Source organism: Monodon monoceros, unplaced genomic scaffold, assembly GCF_005190385.1.
Source record: "Monodon monoceros isolate NGI ecotype Baffin Bay Population unplaced genomic scaffold, NGI_Narwhal_1 Super_Scaffold_19, whole genome shotgun sequence".
Classification (NCBI taxonomy): Eukaryota; Metazoa; Chordata; class Mammalia; order Artiodactyla; family Monodontidae; genus Monodon; species Monodon monoceros.
The window spans coordinates 24,874,045-24,899,132 of NW_021703775.1; the positions used below are offsets into that span (position 1 = coordinate 24,874,045).

The window sequence follows — 25,088 nt, forward strand, 5'->3', positions numbered from 1 at the left end:
CTGATGTGGGAAAGGAAACAGTCACCAAAGTTCAGGAAGCACAGAGCCTCGTACAGGGTAAACTCAAGGAGGAACACACCAAGATAAATATTAATCAAATTGACAAAAATTAAAGACAAAGAGAAAATATTAAAAGCAACTAGGGAAAAGCAACAAATGGCATTCAAGGGAATTCCCAGAAGGTTATCAGCTGATTTTTCAGCAGAAACTCTGCACGCCAGAAGGGAGTGACACAATAAATTCAAAGTGATGAAAGGGAAAAACCTACAACCAAGAATACTCTACCCAGCAAGGCTCTCATTCAGATTCAAAGGAGAAATCAAAAGCTTTAGAGATAAGCAAAAGCTAAGAGAATTTAGCACCACCAAACCAGCTTTACAACAAATGCTAAAGGAACTTCTTTAAGTAAAGGGGTTGGGGGGAGAGGACACAACTAGAAATAAGAAAATCACAAATGGGAAAGCCCACTGGTAAAGGCAAACATACAATAAAAGCAGGAAATCATCCACACACAAATATGATATCAAAACCAGCAACCATGATGAGAGGAGAGTACAAAGGTAGGAAATGGGAATTGCATTTGAAATTAAGAGACTAGCAACTTAAACAACCTTGTACATATATAGACTGCTTTATCAAAACATCATGGGAAATGCAAACCAAAAAATTACAATAGCTACACACACAAAAAAGAAAAAGCAACCCAAACACAACACTAAAGATGGTCATCAAACCACAAGAGAACAAAAGAGGAAGGAAAGAAAAAACACCTAAAAAAACAAACCCAAAACAATTAATAAAATGGCAATAAGAATATACATATCAGTAATTACCTTAAATGTAAATGGATTAAATGCTCCAACCAAAAGACACAGACTGGCTGAATGGATACAAAAACAAGACCCGTATATATGCTATCTACCAGAGACCCACTTCAAATCTAGGCACACATATAGAATGAAAGTGATAGGATGGAAAAAGGTATTCCATGCAAATGGAAATCAAAAGAAAGCTAGAGTAGCAATACTTGTATCAGAAAAAATAGACTTTAAAATAAAAAGTGATACAAGAGACAAGGAAGGACACTACATAATGATCAAAGAATCAATCCAAGAAGAAGATATAACAATTATAAATATATATGCACCCAACATAGGAGCACCTCAGTACCTAAGGCAAATGCTAACAGCTATAAAAGAGGAAATCGACAGTAACACAATAATAGTGGGGGACTCTAACAACCTACTTTTATCAATGGACAAATCACCCAGACAGAAAATCAATAAGGAAACAAAGGCCTTAAATGACACATTAGACCAGATGAACTTAATTGATATCTATAGAACATTCCATCCAAAAGCAGCAGAATACACTTTCTTTTCAAATGCACATGGAACATTCTTCAGGATAGATCACAATTTGGGCCATAAGTCAAGCCTCAGTAAATTTAAGAAAATTGAAATCACATCAAGCATCTTTTCTCACCACAACGTATGAGATTGAAATCAACTACAAGAAAAAAACTGCAAAAAATACAAACAAGGGAGGCTAAACAATATGCTATTAAACAACTAATGGATCACTGAAGAAATCAAAGAGGAAATCAAAAACATACCTAGAGACAAATGAAAAGAAAAACACGACTATCCAAAACCTATGAGATGCAGCAAAAGCAGTTCTAAGAGGGAAGTTTATAGCAATATACTTGCTAGCAAGGATGTAGAACAACTGAAATTCTCAAACACTGCTGGTATAAATGCAAAATGGTACTGGTACTTTGGAAAACAGTTTGGCAGATTCTTTAAAAAGTAAACATGTTTACAAGATCCAGCATTCCCACTCCTACGTATTTACCCAAGAGACATGAAAAGTTAATGTTCACACAAAAACCTACATGCAAATATTTACAGCACCTTTATTCATAATCACCAAAAACTGGCAAATATCCCTCAACTGGGGAATGGATAAACAAAATGTGGTACGTACATTCCATACAATGAAATACTACACAGAAATAAAAAGAAACAAACTACTGATACATGCAACATAAATGAATCTCAAATGCATTATTAAGGAAGCCAGGCTCAAAAGTCTACAAACTGTATGATTCCATTTATGAAGGCAAACTATGTGGGCAATAAATAGATCAGTGGTTGCCAGGAGCTGGCACACTGGTTGGGTGGGAGAGGACAATAAAGAGGCAGCAACGAGGGAATTTTTGTGGTGGTGTAACTTTTCTAATCTTTGATTGAGATGGTCATTAAATGCATTTATCAAAACTCATAAAACTATACACTAAAAAGGGTGAATTTTGCTGAAAAAAAAAGGGCAGTTCATAAAAGAAAAACATGTCATATGGAAGAAACTTTATAGAATAACCCACTCAACTGATAAGAGGGAAAACTCAGGAAAGGTAAGTGATTAACAGTTTTATCTAAGGTAGTAGGAGTAGTGAGATGAGAACCAAAGTCTCTTGACCCGTCCAGGATCCTTTCTACTACAGCAATATTTTCCAACGCTGTTTTACCTTGACCCCCAGTAAGAAATACACCATTACCACAAAGTTGGCAGCTTACACCAACACTCATTTATTATCTTACAGTTCTGCAGGTTAGAAGTCTGGCACAGTGTGACCAGATTATCTGCTCTGGGTCTCACCAGGCCAAAGTGAAGGTGTCAGCTGGCCTGGGCTTTTTCTGGAGGCTCTAAGGGACAACCCATTTCCAAGACCAGGCAAGTTACCGGCACAATTCAGTTCAATGCAGTTATGGGACTGAGGTCATTTCCTTGCTGGCTGTCAGCCAGCGGTTGTTATCATCTTCTAAAGGCTGCCACATTTCTTGGCTCATGACCCTCTCTATCTTCAAAGCCAGCAACAATAGATCATGTCCTTTTCATGCTTTGAATCTTTCTGATGTCCTCTTCTGCCACATCTCTATAACTTCTACCCTCAGCCAGGAGAAAGCTCTGCTTTTAAGAGTTCATGTGATTACTTTGGGGCTGGCCAGACAATCCAGGATCATCTATTTTAAAGTCTACTGATTAGTGACCTTAATTACATATGCAACCTTCCCTCTTGCCATGTAACATATTCACAAGCATGACACCAGGGGCAAAGGTCATGGGGGCCAAAACTGTGCCCACCATAGATTTTCCACAATGATGTAATATACACACATATAAATGAAACAAACTTAACTTTCACTCAGTTCAACACTCCACTGCTTTTATTATTTTAAAATGACAGTGACAACATAGTACATTGATTTCATGTCCTATTAATGGGCTGCAACCTCTAAGTTTATCTTGAAAAAAGGCCTGCATTCCCTTTTAAATTCCAATCTGCAATACAAGGCCCATGGAAGGGCCGCAGGGGCCTGGGTAACCCCTGAAATTATATGCAAAGTTCTGGTACTAACTAATCCTAAGAAAAACAGACAAACCCATGTCGGGGACAGTCTGCTGGATACCTCCCCAGTGCTACTGAAGGCTATCATGGTCATGAAAAGAGAAAACAGACCAGAGGAGACTGGGAGACATGACAAGTAAATGTAATGTACTGGATTGGATCTTAGAACAGAAAAAGGATATTAATGGGAAAACGAGAAATCCAAAAAGTCTGGAGTTTAGTTAATAGTGATATAAATGTCAGTTTCTTAGGTTTGACAAATGTACCCGGCAATGTAAAATGTTAACAATGGGGAACTAGGTGAGGAGTATACAAGAACTCTGTATTATCTTTGCAGCTTTTCTGTAAATCAGTATTATTCTAAAAGAAAATTTACTTACAAAACATTACAAGATTGAGCATCTGCACATCCTTCTAGGGAGATTTATAGACTTTATACCTCCTATTCATGATCCAAAAATATTTAAGTCCCACTGTCCAAGGCTTCCTGCTGCTTTCCTTAACTACTACTTTCTAAGTACTCTGCCTCCTTCCTCCTATGTCACCCACACCTTCTCAAAAAACAAGATTTAACTAGGGCCTGGGGAAAGGAAGAATGGGGAATTATTTTCTAATGGGTTCAGTTTCAGTGTGGGAAGATGAAAAATATTCTGGAGATGGATGATGGTGATAATGGGGATAAATGCCACAGAACTGTACACTTAAAAGTGGTTAAAATGATACATTTTATGTTATGTATATTTTACAATTTTAAAAATAAAGGAATGGGTACTGATACATGCTATAACATAAACCTTACAAAACATTATCTTAAGTGAAAGAAGGCAGACACGAAATACCACCTATTATGTAATTCCCTTAACAATGCTGCAAAATTGACTATAGCAACAGTTTTACATATCTGTGAATATATTAAAAACTACTGAAATGTACACTTTAAATGGGTAAATTGTATGGTAGGTGAATTATATCTCAATAAAGCTACTGAAATATTTTAACTGGTTTTAAATCTAGGATCACATTTATTTGACCTCTGAAGACCTTAAGTGACATCCTATAAATTCTAGAGCCACACTCTGCTGATGTGCTAAAAAAATGAACAAATAAATGAAAGACTGGGGTTTACAATAGCTAGCAGGGAAGATCAGAAAAATCTGTGGCTAGGCATGGTGGCTCTCCAGTCATGACGCAAGAACAAAGGCAAGATTATAAAACACACTAGGTTGAGGTTGATCAGAAACTTTTATTTGGTCCTTATCATTTATTAAGCAACCTACAAAATCATTTTCGATATCTCTACCACAAGCAGCAGCAGCTGCATCCAGGCCAGAAATGGAAGACACAAGTAGTGGAAGACCTTATAAAGAAAAGCTAACAGGTGAGATCTCTGCTTATCCAGGCTTAGGCGAAGGCAGAACAGGAAAAGTGTGTAGGTCCAGTATTCCAAAGACTCTTCTTCAAAGCTGAGACCTGCAGAGGGCCTAGCTGAAGGATGCAGGTACAGGCTCACAAAACTGCCCAGGCTCAGCAATCAATCCAAAGTACCTAAAAACACAAAGAGCAATGTTGAAAGCAAGGTGCCTCAAGAGCTGGATGAGTGTAGCAAACTGGGCAAAGTTAAGTGGCAGCTGCTTTGGTACTGGCAGTTCTTCTAAGACCAAAATACTCATTTTGAGGAATATCCATCCAAAAGATCCTTGGGGAAGAACATGTCATTACAGAGGCTGGGCAGTTGGGTCTGGAGAGTTCAATTTAGAGGTGGGAAAAGGGCTAAGAAATTGTGTTGGTTAATGAGCATCTGTGGAGACTACAACAAGGGGTGAGTGATACAAAATAAATAAGTTTTCTAAGCAGAGTGTATAATCTGAAAAAGTTCCAGGTCAAGATGGGAAACTGGGGACTTCCCTGGTGGCACAGTGGTTAAGAATCCTCCTGCCATTGTAGAGGACATGGGTTCGATACCTGGTCTGGGAAGATCCCCCATGCCATGGAGCAAATAAGCCCGTGTGCCACAACTACTAAGCCTGCACTCTAGAACCTGCGAGCCACAACTACTGAGCCCATATGCTGCAACTACTGAAGCCCACATGCCAGATCCCGTGCTCCGCAACAAGACAAGCCACCACCATGAGAAGCCTGCACACTGCAACAAAGAGTAGCCTCCACTCGCCGCAACTAGAGAAAGCCTGCACAAAGCAATGAAGACCCAACGCAGCCAAAAATAAATTTTTTTTTAAACTTTAAAAGAAGATGGTAAACTGGACCCTCAAGTTTGTATGCCCTCCCATACAAGATTCCACGTGAAAGGAAAAAAGTCTTTTAACAGGTATACAAATCTACAACAAAGAGATTTGGTTGAAACAAAAAACTGACTGACAGAAATCTGACTGAAGTGTGTTTATAAATAGGGCAGAGGAAAATAAGCCTACAATAAACACAGAGCGGGGTGCAGCAGAGGTGGGAACCCATCTAACTAGAAAACTCATGGGGAGGATCTAGACTGACACCAAAAATGACAGAAAGAGATGCAAGGCTAACATGGGTAATGACTCGAGGGTCTATATGAGAAACAGTTGACCCCATCTCCTCACAACCCTCCCAGTGTGCAGCACTACCAGAAAACAAGCATTTAAACTAAATCTAACTTGAAAAAAATCAGCAGGCTCTCTTCTAAAGAACTAAATCAATTATCTGGAGAACAAGCGGCTTCTGAAAATTCCAGCTTCCCACAGTCAAGTTTTCTGCAATTCTGGCCTTTGGAGGCCCCCAACATAACATCTGGTCCCACCCGCTACCCACACTAAAGTAAAACTGCAAGGCAATAACCACCCTCCATACACATATATACACAAGTTCCAAACAGCTTTCTTATTTCCTCATTCTAAAATGGAATAAAAATTACAAGGCATTTGAAGAAAGCCTATCCAGTAAAAGGAAAGATTTGAAAGAATAATTCAGGGAAAAGAACACATAAGAAAAGAACAAAACAAAGCAAAAAAACCTCAAAATTTTTTTAATAGCCTCTGCTTTTGATAATGTCAAATTTCTGCTGATACCAACTGATAGAGCTGATTAAACTATTTTTAAAAAGAAAATCCTTCAGGCATTAAATAGGCCTCAAGAAAAGGCAAACCCAAAATCTAGAGAAGGCAAAAACACAAAGAAAACCCAGCCTCCAAAACTGCTTTTACCTCAGGGGAATCTGCCAATCCAAAAGAGAGCTGAAAAACGTTTGCAATTTTGGCTAAGCAAATGAAGGGTCAAATCTGAGAATCTGCCCAAGTGGAAAGGTTCGATAATTTCCCGCTTTCTAAAAGCTGGATTCCCAAAAGGCTACACCCTCAGAGTAAGGCTGAACTAGAATTAAATCAGTCCCCTCACAGACCTGCCATCACAGTTTATATCACCACAGTGATCAAGGAATCCTCAAGTCTTAAATTCAAAAAGGAGGTTCTGCACTGATACATGCCCCTAGGTGTCTTGCAGAAGCAAATGAAAATCTTTGAAGAAACGTCTCATTATACTGGCCTCAAATAATTATCCAACAAATAATTTTTTCAAATATTAATACAATGACAAATATACCAAGATAGGGCTTCCCTGGTGGCGCAGTGGTTGACAGTCCGCCTGCCAACGCAGGGGACACAGGTTCGTGCCCCAGTCCGGGAAGATCCCACATGCCGCGGAGTGGCTAGGCGCGTGAGCCATGGCCACTGAGCCTGTGCATCTGGAGCCTGTGCTCCACAACGGAAGAGGCCACAACAGTGAGAGGCCCGCGTACCACAACAAAAAATGTATATATATATATATATATATATATACACACCAAGATAACTAGGCAAATAGAAAAAAACCATGAGACAGTACCAACAGAAACAACAGACAGAAAAGTAAATAAATAAGCCAGGCTTAAAAGGCTTTGGATATTAGATTGGACACAGACTATAAACAATTGTACATACTACGTTTAGTGAAATAAAAGACAAGTTTCAAAACATCTGCAGCAAATACAAACTGACAAAATATATTTGAAAAATAACTAAATGGAATTCACAGAAAATGAAAAATACAAAAACAAGAACTGAAACTAATAAATCAACAGGAAAGTTTAAAGGAGACAGACTACTGAACAGAGAATTAATAAAATGGAAGGTCACAAAACTTACATATAATACATCATGGAGAGGCAAAATGATGGTTGACTTTTAGCATATGTTTAATGTGAATCCCAGAGAGAAAGGAGAAAGAAAAAGAGAAAGCAGAGACACAGAGACTTCTCCAGGACAGATGAAAGACATCAATCCATAGATTTAAAAAGCCTAAGCAGTTGCTGCCGCCACCAAGAAGCCTGTGTGTGAGCACAGGATATTATCCACAACCCCCTCCGGGGGAGCCTGTGCAGCCCGCCACTGCCAGGGTCCCGGGATGCAGGGACAACTCCCCCGGGAGAACGCATGGCGCACCTCAGGCTGGTGCAACGTCACACCGGCCTCTGCCGCTGCAGGCTCACCCCACATTCCGTTCCCCTCCCTCCCCCCAGCCTGAGTGAGCCAGAGCCCCCAATTCAGCGGCTCCTTTAACCCCGTCCTGTCTGAGCGAAGAACAGATGCCCTTTCGTGACCTACATGCAGAGGTGGGGCCAAATCCAAAGCTGAACCCCTGGGAGCTGTGAGAACAAAGAAGAGAAAGGGAAATCTCTCCCAGCAGCCTCAGAAGCAGCGGATTAAAGCTCCACAATCAACTTGATGTACCCTGCATCTGTGGAATACATGAATAGACAACAAATCATAACCAAATTGAGGAGGTGGACTTTGAGAGCAAGATTTATGATTTTTTCCCCTTTTGCTCTTTTGCTGAATGTGTATGTGTATGCTTCTGTGTGAGATCTTGTCTGTATAGCTTTGCTTCCACCATTTGTCTTAGGGTTCTATCTGTCCATTGTTTTTGTTTGTTTTTAAAATTTTTTTTCTTAATAATTTTTTTATTTTAATAACTTTATTATATTTTATCTTATTTTATTTTACTTTATCTTCTTTCTTTCTTTCTTTTTTTCCTTCCTTCCCTCCTTCCTTCCTCCCTCCCTAGCTCCCTCCCTTCTTTCTTTCTTTCTTTCTACTTCTACTAATTCTTTCTTTCTACTTTTTCTCCCTTTTATTCTGAGCCGTGTGGATGAAAGGCTCTTGATGCTGCAGCCAGGAGTCAGTGCTGTGCCTCTGAGGTGGGAGGGCCACCTTCAGGACACTGCTCCACAACAGACCTCCCAGCTCCACATAACATCAAACAACGAAAATCTCCCAGAGATCTCCATCTCAACACCAGCACCCAGCTTCACTCAACAACCAGCAAGCTACAGTGCTGGACATCCTATGGCAAACAACTAGCAAGATAGGAACACAACCCCACACATTAGCAGAGAGGCTGCCTAAAATCATAAAGTCAACAGACACCCGAAGACACACCACCAGACATGGACCTGCCCACCAGAAAGACAAGATCCAGCCTCATCCACCAGAACACAGGCACTACGCCCCTCCACCAGGAAGCCTACACAACCCGCTAAACCAACCTTAGCCACTGGGGACAGACACCAAACACAACAGGAACTACGAACCTGCAGCCTGCAAAAAGGAGACCCCAAACACAGTAAGATAAACAAAATGAGAACACAGAAAAACACACAGCAGATGAAGGAGCAAGATAAAAACCCACCAGGCCTAACAAATGAAGAGGAAACAGGCAGTCTACCTGAAAAAGAATTCAGAATAATGATAGTAAAGATGATCCAAAATCTTGGAAACAGAATGGACAAAATGCAAGAAACATTTAACAAGGACCTAGAAGAACTAAAGACGAAACCAACAATGATGAACAACACAATAACTGAAATTAAAAATACTCTAGATGGGATCAATAGCAGAATAACTGAGGCAGAAGAACGGATAAGTGACCTGGAAGATAAAATAGTGGAAATAACTACTGCAGAGCAGAATAAAGAAAAAAGAATGAAAAGAACTGAGGACAGGCTCAGAGACCTCTGGGACAACATTAAACACACCAACATTCGAATTATAGGGGTTCCAGAAGAAGAAGAGAAAAAGAAAGGGACGGAGAAAATATTTGAAGAGATTATAGTTGACAACTTCCCTAATATGGGAAAGGAAATAGTTAATCAAGTCCAGGAAGCAGAGAGTCCCATATAGGATAAATCCAAGGAGAAATACACCAAGACACATATTAATCAAACTGTCAAAAATTAAATACAAAGAAAACATATTAAAAGCAGCAAGGGAAAAACAACAAATAACACACAAGGGAATCCCCATAAGGTTAACAGCTGATCTTTCAGCAGAAACTCTGCAAGCCAGAAGGGACTGGCAGGACATATTTACACTGATGAAGGAGAAAAATCTGCAACCAAGATTACTCTACCCAGCAAAGATCTCATGCAGATTTGATGGAGAAATTAAAACCTTTACAGACAAGCAAAAGCTGAGAGTTCAGCACCACCAAACCAGCTTTACAACAACTGCTAAAGGAACTTCTCTAGGCAAGAAACACAAGAGAAGGAAAAGACCTAGAATGACGAACCCAAAACAATTAAGAAAATGGGAATAGGAACATACATATCGATAATTACCTTAATGTAAATGGATTAAATGCTCCCACCAAAGACACAGATTGGCTGAATGGATACAGAAACAAGGCCCATATATTTGCTGTCTACAAGAGACCCACTTCAGACCTAGAGATACATACAGACTGAAAGTAAGGGGATGGAAAAATATATTTCATGCTAATGAAAACCAAAAGAAAGCTGGAGTAGCAATTCTCATACCAGACAAAATAGACTTTAAAATAAAGACTATTAGAAGACACAAAGAAGGACACTACATAATGATCAAAGGATCGATCCAAGAAGAAGATATAACAATTGTAAATATTTATGCACCCAACATAGGAGCACCTCAATACATAAGGCAAATACTAAGAGTCATAAAGGGAGAAATCAACAGCTACACAATAATAATCGGGGACTTTAACACCCCACTTTCACCAATGGACAGATCATCCAAAATGAAAATAAATAAGGAAACACAAGCTTTACATGATACATTAAACAAGATGGACTTAATTGATATTTATAGGACATTCCATCCAAAAACAACAGAATACACATTTTTTTCAAGTGCTCATGGAACATTCTCCAGGATAGATCATATCTTGGTCACAAATCAAGCCTTGGTAAATTTAAGAAAACTGAAATTGTTTCAAGTATCTTTTCCGACCACAACGTTATGAGACTAGATAACAATTACAGGAAAAGATCTGTAAAAAATACACATGGAGGCTAAACAATACACTACTTAATAGCCAAGAGATCACTGAAGAAATCAGAGAGGAAATCAAAAAATACCTAGAAACAAATGACACTGGAGACATGACAACCCAAAATCTATGGGATGCAGCAAAAGCAGTTGTAAGAGGGAAGTTTATAGCAATACAATCCTACCTTAAGAAACAGGAAACATCTCGAATAAACAACCTAACCTTGCAACTAAAGCAATTAGAGAAAGAAGAACAAAAAACCCCCAAAGCTAGCAGAAGGAAAGAAATCATAAAAATCAGATCAGAAATAAATGAAAAAGAAATGAAGGAAATGAGAGCAAATATCAATAAAATTAAAAGCTGGTTGTTTGAGAAGATAAACAAAATTGATAAACCATTAGTCAGACTCATCAAGAAAAAAAGGGAAAAGACTCAAATCAATAGAATTAGAAATGAAAAAGGAGAAGTAACAACTGACACTGCAGAAATACAAAAGATCATGAGAGATTACTACAAGCAACTCTATGCAAATAAAATGGACAATCTGGAAGAAATGGACAAATTCTTAGAAATGCACAACTTGCCAAGTCAGAATCAGGAAGAAATAGAAAATATGAACAGACCAATCACAAGCACTGAAATTGAAAATGTGATAAAAAATCTTCCAACAAACAAAAGCCCAGGATCAAATGGCTTCACAGGCGAATTCTATCAAACATTTAGAGAAGAGCTAACACTTATCCTTCTCAAACTCTTCCAAAATACAGCAGAGGGAGGAACACTCCCAAACTCATTCTACGAGGCCACCATCACCCTGATACCAAAACCAGACAAGGATGTCACAAAGAAAGGAAACTACATGCCAATATGACGGATGAACATAGATGCAAAAATCCTCAACACAATACTAGCAAACAGAATCCAACAGCACATTTAAAGGATCATACACCATGATCAAGTGGGGTTTATTCCAGGAATGCAAGTATTCTTCAATATACGCAAATCAATCAACGAGATACACCATATTAACAAATTGAGGGAGAAACACCATATGATCATCTCAATAGATGCAGAGAAAGCTTTTGACAAAATTCAACACCCATTTATGATAAAAACCCTGCAGAAAGTAGGCATAGAGGGAACTTTCCTCAACATAATAAAGGCCATATATGACAAACCCACAGCCAACATCGTCCTCAATGGTGAAAACCTGAAAGCATTTCCACTAAGATCAGGAACAAGACAAGGTTGCCCACTCTCACCACTCTTATTCAACATAGTTTTGCAAGTTTTAGCCACAGCAATCAAAGAGAAGGAAATAAAAGGAATTCAAATCGGAAAAGAAGAAGTACATATGTCACTGTTTTCAGATGACATGATACTATACATGGACAATCCTAAAGATGCTACCAGAAAAAAACTAGAGCTAATCAATGAATTTGGTAAAGTAGCGGGAGAGAAAATTAATGCACAGAAATCTCTGGCATTCCTATACACTAAGGATGAATAATCTGAAAGTGAAATCAAGAAAACACTCCCATTTACCACTGCAACAAAAAGAATAAAATATCTAGGAATAAACCTACCTAAGGAGACAAAAGACCTGTATGCAGAAAATTCTAAGACACTGATGAAAGAAATTAATGATGATACAAATAGATGGAGAGATATACCATGTTTTTGGATTGGAAGAATCAACATTGTGAAAATGACTCTACTACCCAAAGCAATCTACAGATTCAATGCAATCCCTATCAAACTATCACTGGTATTTTTCACAAAACTAGAACAAAAAATTTCACAATTTGTATGGAAACACAAAAGGCCCCGAATAGCCAAAGCAATCTTGAGAACGAAAAACGGAGCTGGAGGAATCAGGTTCCCTGATCTCAGACTCTACTACAAAGCTACAGTAATCAAAACAGTATGGTACTGGCACAAAAACAGAAAGATAAATCAATGGAACAGGATAGAAAGCCCAGAGATAAACCCACGCACATATGGTTACCTTATCTTTGATAAAGGAGTCAGGAATGTCCAGTGGAGAAAGGACAGCCTCTTCAATAAGTTGTGCTGGGAAAACTGGACAGCTGCTACATGTAAAAGGATGAGATTAGATCACTCCCTAACACCATACACAAAAATAAGCTCAAAATCAATTAAAGACCTAAATGTAAGGCCAGAAACTATCAAACTCTTAGAGGAAAACATAGGCAGAACACTCTATGACATAAATCACAGCAAGATCCTTTTTGACCCCCCTCCTAGAGAAATGGAAATAAAAACAAAAATAAACAAATGGGACCTAATGAAACTTCAAAGCTTTTGCACAGCAAAGGGAACCATAAACAAGACCAAAAGACAACCCTCAGAATGGAGAAAATATTTGCAAATGAAGCAACTGACAATGGATTAATCTCCAAAATTTATAAGCAGCTCATGCAGCTCAGTAACAAAAAAACAAACAACCCAATCCAAAAATGGGCAGAAGACCTAAACAGACATTTCTCCAAAGAAGATATACAGACTGCCAACAAACACATGAAAGAATGCTCAACTTCATTAATCACTAGAGAAATGCAAATCAAAACTACAATGAGATATCATCTCACACCTGTCAGAACGGCCATCACCAAAAAATCTACAAACAGTAAATGCTGGAGACAGTGTGGGGAAAAGGGAACACTCTTGCACTGCTGGTGGGAATGTGAATTGGTTCAGCCACTATGGAGAACAGTACGGAGGTTCCTTAAAAAACTACAAATAGAACTACCATATGACCCAGCAATCCCACTACTGGGCATATACCCTGAGAAAACCAAAATTCAAAGAGTCATGTACCAAAATGTTCATTGCAGCTCTATTTACAATAGACCAGACATGGAAACAACCTAAGTGCCCATCATCGGATGAATGGATAAAGAAGATGTGGCACATATATACAATGGAATATTACTCAGCCATAAAAAGAAACGAAATTTAGCTATTTGTAATGAGGTGGATAGACCTAGAGTCTGTCATACAGAGTGAAGTAAGTCAGAAAGAAAAAGACAAATACCGTATGCTAACATATATATATGGAATTTAAGAAGAAAAAAAAATGTCATGAAGAACCTAGGGGTAAGACAGGAATAAAGACACAGACCTACTAGAGAACAGACTTGAGGATATGGGGAGGGGGAAGGGTGAGCTGTGACAGGGCGAGAGAGAGTCATGGACATGTACACACTAACAAACGTAAGGTAGATAGCTAGTGGGAAGCAGCCGCATGGCACAGGGGTATCAGCTCAGTGCTTTGTGACCGACTGGAGGGGTGGGATAGGGAGGGTGGGAGGGAGGGAGATGCAAGAGGGAAGAGATATGGGAACATATGTATATGTATAACTGATTCACTTTGTTATAAAGCAGAAACTAACACACCATTGTAAAGCAATTATACCCCAATAAAGATGTTAAAAAAAAAAATCTAGAAACAATAAATGCTGGAGAGGGTGTGGAGAAAAGGGAACCCTCTTCCACTGTTGGTGGGAATGTAAATTGATACAGCCACTGTGGAGAACAGTATGGAGGTTCCTTAAAAAACTAAAAATAGAACTACCATATGACCCAGCAATCCCACTACTGGGCATATACCCTGAGAAAACCAAAATTCAAAAAGAGTCATGTACCACAATGTTCATTGCAGCTCTATTTACAATAGCCCGGAGATGGAAACAACCTAAGTGCTCATCATCGGATGAATGGATAAAGAAGATGTGGCACATATATACAATGGAATATTACTCAGCCATAAAAAGAAACGAAATTGAGCTATTTGTAATGAGGTGGATAGACCTAGAGTCTGTCATACAGAGTGAAGTAGGTCAGAAAGAGAAAAACAAACACCATTTGCTAACACATATATATGGAATCTAAGGAAAAAAAAAAACAAGGTCATGAAGAACCTAGGGGTAAGACAGGAATAAAGACACAGATCTACTAGAGAATGAACTTGAGGATATGGGGAGGGGGAAGGGTAAGCTGTGACAAAGTGAGAGAGAGGCATGGACATATATACACTACCAAACGTAAGGTAGATAGCTAGTGGGAAGCAGCCGCATAGCACAGGGAGATCAGCTTGGTGCTTTGTGACCACCTGGAGGGGTGGGATAGGGACGGTGGGAGGGAGGGAGATGCAAGAAGGAAGAGATATGGCAACATATTTATATGTATAACTGATTCACTTTGTTATAAAGCAGAAACTAACACACCATTGTAAAGCAATTATACTCCAATAAAGATGAAAAAAAAAAAAAGCCTAAGCAGACTACATAAAAGGAAATTATACCTAGATAATGAGTGAAACTACAGAAAAAATAAAGAGAAAATCTTCAAAGCAGACAGAAAAAAGGGACAAATTTGCTTCAAAAGAGAGAAGAATGATTGTTTCAAGGTACTAAAACAAAATTCCACCTAGAATTCTATATTCAGCAAAATATCTTTCAATAAAGAAAGTAAATCAGTGAGCCAGAGCAGGTAGAGAAAAAAAGTAAAATAAAGGCTTTTTTATACCAAAAAAGAAAAGCAGAGTTTGCTACCATCAGACCCTTTAGGATTTACTTCAGAAAGAAAGAAATGATCACAAACGGAGGAGCAGAAATATAAAAAGGAAAGATGACCAAAGACAGGATAAATATAAGGATAAATTTATATATCATTTTCTGAATAATATAGCAATAATATAATATAGCTTTATGTGGATTGACAAAGACAACACAAAATAGGTGACAATACCAACATAAGTGGGGGATGAGGGACTTGTAAATTGAGCTAATGGATTCTAAGATCCCATTTTGTTGAGGATAAACGGAAAGGTACTAACACTAGGCTCTGATAAATTAAGGATGCATGTAGTAACTGGTAGGGTAGCAAAAAAAAAGACTATACAACTTCCAAATTGGTAGAGGGAAAACTGAATAAGTTATACTCAAAAAAAAGGTAAAAAATGGAAAGAAAAGAATAAAATAAGACCGATAGAAAGCGCAAAATAAGATGGTACTTCTAACCCATATATATCATTAACTACATTAAATTAAATGCCCCACTTAAAGACAAAGAATATAAGCCTTAAAATAATTCACATCACACACATCAAAAATACATCCACATGTGGAGGAAATCTCACTGAAAACTACCTGGAGACTGGCAGAACTCCTGTACAACCAAAGCTGTAAGAAAGATCCACAGAGTCAGGTAGGAAGGGAAGAGAAGTGGTCAGGTCGGGACAGGCTTGGAGATTCTCCCTGGGTAGTGAGCAGTTTGAATCACAACATGGGCACCCCAGCTCTGGGGGTCCAACACAAGGAGGACGAGTCCTCTTAGCTGGTTTGAAATCCAGTGGGACTGACAGTGTGGCTGTAAGAAACCTAGACTCCACTCGTGAAGGGTGCACACACGATTGCTTACTCCCAAAACAAGGCAGAGGAAGCAGACTGAAACTGTGACCACCCAGTGCGTGCCCCAGCCCACACCAAGCACCCCCTCCAGCCCCCCTTACTGCACAGCACAGCTCCACACTAGGGCTAAGGCTGCCACAGCTGAGGAGAGCACACAGTTGCGAGGGACGGAGCCGGCTTGGATCTGGCACAGCATCTGAATAGAGCAAGGGAACCCATGACTGGTGGTCACAGGGCAGCAAATCAGGGGTGGTCTGGAGTTCTGACTGGTGCTGGGACCACCCCAGCACGTACCCCAGTCCACGCCAAATGCCCACTCTGGCCCCTCTTGCTCCACAGCCGTTCCCCACTAGGGCAAAGGCTGCCACTGCAGAGGAAGGTGCACAACTGTGGAGGACAGAGTAGGCTCAAACTTGGCACAGCACCCAAACAGGGAAAGAGCACCCATTACTAGCATTCACAGGGGCAGCACATCACAAGCAGTCTGTAGCTCTGACTGGTGCCAGGACCATCCAAGTGCAGGCACCAGCCTCCACTGGGTGCCCAATCCGGACACTCTGGTTCCAGCACTGCTCCCCTCAGAGCAAAGGTGCTGATGTGGGGAGGGGGGAAGAGCACACACTCAAATTGAACAGAAGCAACTCAGACCCTACTCTCAGGGTTTCTGCTCCAGCAATTTGGGACCTGACACCACTCCTGATAGGGCAGTGTTGGCAACTGAGGAGTGGAGAAGACCCAGCTCGCACCTGCCTCTGGCTCCAGCCCCTCCATGTCCAGCCCCACCTTCTACCAAGGTGATAGCTGCCAGCACACTCCGGGGTAAGATGTGACTTGTATTCACTTCAGATCCAGCTCTCCCATCAAAGCCACTGAGCACACACAGACTATACAGTGATGCTCCCACACAAGCACACCCCTTCAAGACCAGGATGGGTAACTGTTTCACCTAATTTCACAGAGACAGAGAAAGTTAAGCAAAATGAGAAGACAAAGGAATTTCTTTAAAATTAAAGAACAAGGAAAAAACCCTGAAAAAACAACTAATGAAACAGAAATAAGTAATTTACCAGATAAAAAGTTCAAAGCATTAGTAAACATGAGTGCTAACTGAACTAGGGAAAAGAACAGATGAACAGTGAAAATTTTTACAAGGAACTAGAAAGTATACGAAAGAACTAGTCAGAACTGAAATGAAAAACACCCCAGAAGGAATTAACAGAAGACTACGTGATACAGAAGAATGCAAAAATGATCTGAAGATAGAATAACGGAAATCACCCAATCAGAACAGCAAAAAGAAAAACATTAAAAAATGAATATAGTATAAGGGACCTCTGGGACAACATCAAGCATACCAACATTCAAACTATACGGGTCCCAGAAGAAGAGAGAGAGAGAGAGAGGGATCAAAACTGTATTTGATGAAATTATGGCTGAATACTTCCTGATCCTGAGGAAGGAAACAGATATCCAGATAAATAAAGCAGAAATGTTAAAGAGTCTTCTTTACGTGGAAAATAAAAGGCTACAACAGGAAGAAAGAATCTATAGGAAAGGAAAACTCCCAATTGTATAGGCAAATATATATTAAAAGGCTGTGGATCAACCTCTGAAATAAGCTAGTATGAAGATTAAAAGACAAAAACCAGAGAATTCCCTGGTGGTCCAGTGGTTAGGGCTCAGCGCTTTCACTGCCGTGGGCCCAGGTATTTAATCCCTGGTCAGAGAACTAAGATCCCACAAGCCACATAGCACAGCCACACACACACACACAAAAAAAAAAAAAAAAAAAAAAAAAGGATAAAAAATTGTAAAATCAACTATAACTATAATAACAGTTAAGGAATAAACATAAAGATGTAAAATATGACATCAAAACCATAAAACATAGGGGAATGGAGTGAAAAAATGTACATCTTCTAGAATGTGTTTGAACTTAAATGACTACCAGTTTAAAACATGTAGTTATATATAGGTCAACATATATGAACCCCATGGTAACCACAAATCAAAATCCTATAACAGATAAACAAAAACTAGAGAGAAAGGAACACAAGCATAACACTAAACAGAATCATCAAAGCACAAGGGAAGAAACTAAAAGCAGAAGAACAGGAAAGAACTATAAAAACCAGAAAACAATGAACAAAATGGCAGTAAGTATGTACCTATCAATAATGACCTTAAATGTCAATGGACTAAATGCTCCAATCATAAGCATAGGGTGGCTGACTGGATGAAAAAACAATACCTATCTATTATGCTGCTTACAAGAGACCCACCTCAAAGCTTCAGACATACACAGACTGAAAGTGTGGGGATGGAAAAAGGTATTTCATGCAAATGGAAATAACAAGAAAGCTGGGGTAGCAATAGTCCTCTCAGACAAAACAGCCTTTAAAACAAAGTCTATAACAAAAGACCAAGAAGGGCATTATATAATGATAAAGGGATCAATACAAAGATAGGATGTAACATTCAATAACATATGCACCTAATACAGGAGTACCTAGTACATAAAGCAAACAGTAACAGACATAAAGGGAGAAATTGAGAGTAATACAATAGTAGTAGGGGACTTTGACACCCCATTTACATCAATGGACAGATCATCCAGATACAAAGTCAATAAGGAAACTGTGGTCATAAATGACATATTAGACCAGTTAACTTAAAAGATACCTACAGGATATTCCACCCTAAAACAACAGAATACACATTCTTTTCAAATGCACAAAGAATATTCTCCAGGACAGATCACATGCCACTTAACTAAACAAGTCTCAACAAATTTAAGAGGCTAGAAATTATATCAAGCATTTTTTCCCCACCACAATGGTGTGAAACCAGAAATCAATCACAGGAAGAAAAATGGGGAAAATACAAACATGCGGAGACTAAACATATGCTACTAAAAAACCAATGGGTCACTGAAGAAATCCAAGAGAAAATCAGAAACTACCTCAAGACAAATAAAAATGGAAACACAACTTTCCAAAATCTATGGGATGCAGCAAAAGCAGTTCTAAGAGAAAAGTTTGGAGCAACAGAGGCCTACCTCGAGAAATGAGAAAAATCTCAAACAACGTAACCTACCACCTAAAAGAATTAGAAGAAAAAGGACAAAGCCGAAAGTCAGCAGAACAAAGGTAACAATAAAGATCAGAAAGGAAAAAAATGAAACAGAGAAACATAAAGCAATAGAAAAATCAATGAACCCAAGAGCTAGTTTTTTGAAAAGATAAACAAAATTGAAGTCTTCAGTCAACTCATCAAGAAAAAAAGAGGATCCAAATAAACAAAATAAGAGATACAAAAAAATCATAAGAGACTACTACCAACAGTTATATGCCAACAAATTGGGCAATCTAGAAGAAATGGATACATTTCTAGAAACAGACAACATTCCAAGACTGAATGAGAAAGAAATAGATAATCTGAACAGCTGGACCACCAGTAGTGAAACTGAACTATTAATCAAAAAACACCCAGCAAACAAAACTCCAGGACTAGATGGCTTCATAGAGAAATTCTACCAAACATATAAAGAGGAGCTAGTACCTATCCTTCTCAAACTATTCCAAAAACCTGGAGGATGAAACACTCCCAAATTCATTCTACAGTAAGACCACCATTACCCTGATACCAAAACCAGACAAAGAAACTACAAACAAAAAAATTACAGGCCAATTATCACTGATGAATATAAATGCAAACATCCTCAACAAAATACTAGCAAACCAAATCCAATAATATATTTAAAACGGATCATACAACATGATCAAGTAGAATTTATTCCAGGGATGCAAGGATAATTCAATATTCACAAATCAATCAATGTGATACACCACATTAACAAAAGGAAAGACAAAAACCACATGACCATCTTAATAGACGCAGAAAAAACATTTAACAAAATCCTACACCCTTTTATGATAAAAACGCTCATCAATGTTGTTCCTACCAGACTGGCAAAAATCAAACCCTGATAATACCAAGTGTTGGTGAGAATGAGGAACAATGGGAACTGTCATACACTGCTGATAGAGATGTGAATCAGGTATACAGGATGTTTGGCAGTATCCAAAAAAGAAATACATATTCTATGCCATACTCATTTCATAAGGAAAGGCTTAATAAAGAATATATATATATACACATACATAAACATATTTGCATTAAAATACCCAGAAGATTACACAAGAGACTAATAACCGCTACGTGAAGGGAGGGGACCTATATAAGGGATTAAAGGACAAAGAGGGTAGAGGAAGACTGTTCACAATACCGTTTTTCAACTTCTACACTCAACCTATATAGCATGGAAGATCTAATTATGATAAGGAGGTATGTTTTCAGCCTTGACACAAAGTGAGAGCTAGAAGTGAGCTAAAAATGGGAAAGGAAGGAATAAGAGAGCTAACAGTCATACCTTACAAAGTGAGGAGCCAACAAAAAAAAAACATATTTTAGTATGTTATATAAATTGTAAAGGTAACAAAGGAACTAAAAATAATGATAAAACTACAAAAAATCAGAAAGGAGGGAAGGGGCTGAGAGGGTAGTATAGGTTAGCCAAACCTTCATTTATCATAGTAGGAAGTCAAAACATAAGATCTACAGTTGATAAATCAACAACAAAGCGTATTATTCAGAAATATAAGAAGCCATCTGAAAAGCTAAAAACAGAAATAATAAAAGGATGAGGGCCATTTCATTATAAGTCGTTAGGTAACTATTTCACTTTTAAACAGGAATATATACTGACTCAATTAAAAAGAAAAAAAATTTCACTTAGAACATACACATCTAAGGACATAAGAACATTTATTTTACCAGGTACAAAATAATATAATACTGACTAAATCCAAGGGGGCTAAAACGACCAAAATTCAGATCTACTAATGTAGAATAGAGCAGAGGGATTCAACTACTCAGATTATTGAATCCAAAGATGAAAATGAACACATCCACCACTCATTAAATGGCCATTTATTAAAAATCCAAGCCAAGCACTATGCATGGTATAGGCTAAAGTGGAAAACTTTGTTAAGTTCTCTCCACTTATATTCCTAGCACCCTCCAATTTATCATCCTGGCACCAGAGGTTGGCAGTTTTATGTCTTTAAATAGAAATTTGATCACATCACTCATCTCTTTGAAAAGATGGTAATTAAAAATAAACAGGTAGGAGTGCTCACTTCAGCAGTACACTTACTAAAATTGTAACGTTACAGGGAAGGTTAGCATGGTCCCTGTGCAAGGATGACACACGAATTCATGAAGTATTCCATATTTAAAAATAAAAATAAACATCCCTGGTGGCGCAGTGATTGAGAGTCCGCCTGCCGATGCAGGGGACACGGGTTCGTGCCCCGGTCCGGGAAGATCCCACATGCCACGGAGCGGCTAGGCCCGTGAGCCATGGCCGCTGAACCTGCGCGTCCGGAGCCTGTGCTCCGCAATGGGAGAGGCCACAACAGTGAGAGGCCCGTGTAACGCAAAAAAAAAAAAAAAAAAAAAACAGGTAGAGTTAGGCTCCAAAGATTTTTGATTGAGGAACTGATAGGATGTCAGTCACAAGAAATTGTCTGCCTTAGGTAGGCAGCTAACAAGTTATTTTTAAGAGAAATGAGTAATCAGAAAAGAGACTTAAAAAAGATCTACAAATTAAGAGAAAACTCAATAATCTAGGCTCAAAGCTAGCCATGGGAATATATCTTAAAAGACATTTAAAAGAATATATCAAGAGGGCCAGGGGCCTAGGTTGATTACAGATGCAGAACAAAGGAGTAAAAATAGTGAAACAAATAATTCAAGAAAAGATTTCTGAAAGTAATGAGGCTTCAGGGAGATAGTTGAGAACATCCTGGTGTGATAAAGGTGAGAATGAACTGAAGGTGCACGGCTTTCGCAAAGCTCTTCAATCAGAATATGTGTAGGGAATAGTAAGCTGATCAGATTTAGGAATTAAGTAGGAGAGAGGGCTCTAAGAGAAGTTAGTTAAAATGAGGTATCTCAAATATTTTCTATTTCAATGACAAGATTTAGTTAGTATACAAGAGTTAATCTAAAATTCCTAAGAACAAATAGATACAGGCCAGAATAGAATCTCACTGCAGCAAAATAATCACTTTACACAGACTGCTGAAGAAGAAAAAAGAACAAGAAGCAACCCTTTAAATGTTGGCAATCATTTCTGATCTCTAGCATTATGATGAGGGGTAAGATTTATATCCAAGAATGGAGATCAAAGTAAGAATCAAACTTCTGAATCCACCTAACTACACTGGGGTCTTTATAGTCCCTTCCATTTTTTTATGGTTAAGCAGTTTTCAGGAAGAAGTTCTAACTACCCAAGGGAATTTGAATTAGAATTTGTTTTTCCTATCTTAATAGGAAATGGGGAGAAAATTATTCCTACATGAACAAAGAAGAACCAGGCCATCGGTTTTATAAGGTTTTGAACTCAGATCGTTAGCATGGGAAAGACAGGTGGAAATGATTACCCCGTGATAGAGAACTCACCTTCCAGGAAAGCAAATTCATCCACAGCTTCTATTGCATTATCTGAAACACAAGGTAAAGGGACACCTGACTAACTCCGGTCATTTGGGCATCAACCTCTTACAAAAGCACAACCCACAGTGAAGGGCATGAGGCTTTATGCAAATTCGGGCATTTATAAAATTTGTCCCTTGCTATCTTGAGATCCATATCTACTCCACCACCAAATCTTACGTATAAGCTGTCTCTCCGAGAGTAAGAAAATAAGAAAAGCCTGGTTAAATACTGCTCACTGAGGGGAACATCCTTGCTCTGAAAGTCATCAGAGAAGTGTTGCCTATACAGAAGGGAAAGCGAGATTATGGTATATGAAAGCTTACAGATGTTCTAGGGTTACCAGCTAAAAAGTAGAGTCAGAAATCAAACCTCTACTTTCTAGGTGAATAAAAAACAGTCAAGCCTGGTACCATATGGCAGAAGGTATAAAGGGGTCTAGTTAGCTTTGGCAACATCTAGACTCCTTCGGTTCTCTGTCCCAGCACCTCTCCAGCCACCCAAAGCAAATTTTCAAAAGGTAGGGTTTTCTGGCACTGTGGCAGCCCAAGAGAAAACATCGTAGGAAGAGACCTGTGGCACCGCTCATCTTACAGTGATGCCGTCTTAAACAGTGTAAGGGAAAACCTCAACCAGCCCTCTCTTGTCTGCCCCCAGATCCAAGATACCAAAGTGACACTCTACCCAAATCTCTCCTCTGAAGGGTTTTCCTCTTCCCCTGTTGAGCACAACAGTAGGCATCTTTTGCAATGGTTTCCACAAACAGTTCCTGTGAAGAAAAGCAGAAAAAAAATTTAAAAAACAATAAAAGTTATAATAAACAAACCAAAATTGAAAAAACAAAACAACCAAGCAGAGTTGTATGGATGAATTCTAGTACAATTCCTGTGTGTGCTTCTGTTGGCGGTGGGGGAACGGACAGGGGTGAAAGAGAGGTTCTCAGGGAAGCTGAAGGTTCTCCTGGACTTCATAAAAGTCTAGTCCCCTTCCCCCTCTTGCAGTCGCCCATGACACATCTGTCCCTCCCTCACTTGTAGATCCACCACACTCATTTACTTGAGGTTCCTACAAGTTCAGTGTTAGACTGGAGATGCAAATTAAAGCCGTGTTCAGGCCCTCAAGAAGAGGTAGGTATGTTAGCACACCAGTACAACCACTTTACGCGACGCTTTTTCCGTCCTCCCTTCCTATGCTCACACCTCAGAATCCGGCCCCAGAACCTCTCTCACCTCCCGGTGCCCAGCACACCCCGCCCCAGACCCTCTTCTGGCTCCCCGCGTTCCCCAAACCTGGACCAAAGGCTCGCTAAGCCCCGCCCTTCGGAAAGGCTCCGAGCCCCGCCCCTCGCCAGGCACCCCCGCCACCCCATTGTGCCCCGGCCGCACCGCGGCTCGTGCCAGAATGAAGATGGCTTCCTGTCCTGCGAGCGTCACGTCGGGGTCCGCCTTCACCAAGGCCTTCACTCGCGCCAGAGGCAGCCTCGAGAGACGAGCCCCGGGCGCACTCGTCGGGGCATGGGGCTGCGGAGCCGCTGCGTCCCCACCGGTGCCCTCCTCCTCCTGGAAAGCCCCGTTTCCAGTCGCCACAGCCGCCATCCACGCCCCGAGCCTGCTGCGCGCGCAGCCGCCGACTGTGCACGCAAGCGGTGCCGGCCCCCTTCTCGCGCGCTGGAAGCCGCGCCCCCTACGGGCGCGTGACTCCGCCCCTCACGCGGCGGGGCGCCAGACTTTTTGCCACTCGCAGCGCTTCTGGGGGCTTGGTGGCCTGTCTTGCCGTCGCAGATGACTCTGACGCGCCATCCTGCCTAGTTGAGCCCTCTTTTGGGAAATTTGATTGTAAAAGTAAACACAGCAGTAATAGAAATATACACAGGAGAAACTTAAACAAGTTTACGTGCTACTGGAGGAGACAGTAGAGCAATAAAAATGTAGGAGGGGGCTCCCCCGGGGCTTCCCTGGTGGCGCAGTGGTTGAGAATCTGCCTGCCTAATGCAGGGGACACGGGTTCGAGCCCGGGTCTGGGAAGATCCCACACGCCGCGGAGCAACTGGGCCCGTGAGCCACAACTACTGAGCCTGCGCGTCTGGATCCTGTGCTCCGCCACAAAAGAGGCCGCGACAGTGAGAGGCCCGCGCACCGCGATGAAGAGTGGCCCCCGCTCGCCGCAACTGCAGAAAGCTCTCGCACAGAAACGAAGACCCAACACAGCCAAAAATAAATAAATAAATTAATTTTTTTTAAAATGTAGGAGGGAAAAGAAACAAGTTATGGACATCATTTCAACAATTCTTCCCTCTTTCTCGTGACAAAACCTCATCTATATCAGTTAGGGTCCAATTAAGAGAAAGAAACCGCACA

At 39.9% G+C, this 25,088-nt stretch overlaps 1 protein-coding gene and 1 non-coding gene across 3 annotated transcripts in view; one reads left to right on the plus strand and one right to left on the minus strand.

Annotated features, from left to right (window-relative positions):
- POLE4 (DNA polymerase epsilon 4, accessory subunit) overlaps positions 1-24,357 on the minus strand; it is a 73,268-nt gene extending 48,911 nt beyond the window's left edge. The window contains exons 1-4 of one of the 2 annotated variants that reach the window (XM_029232744.1): positions 24,117-24,357; positions 23,416-23,500; positions 22,699-22,740; positions 4,638-4,954 (exon numbers count right to left, since the gene is read on the minus strand). In XM_029232744.1, coding sequence (XP_029088577.1) covers positions 4,941-4,954; positions 22,699-22,740; positions 23,416-23,500; positions 24,117-24,326 — 351 coding nt within the window. In that variant the 5' untranslated portion in view covers positions 24,327-24,357 and the 3' untranslated portion in view covers positions 4,638-4,940. Of the gene's footprint in view, positions 1-4,637; positions 4,955-22,698; positions 22,741-23,415; positions 23,501-24,116 lie in introns of those variants that run through there. The other variant, XM_029232743.1, reaches the window with a different exon arrangement.
- On the plus strand, positions 21,364-21,470 carry LOC114901180. Its single transcript, XR_003795061.1, has one exon. It is a non-coding gene; the product is annotated as a U6 spliceosomal RNA (small nuclear RNA).
- Positions 24,358-25,088: the final 731 nt, after the last annotated feature.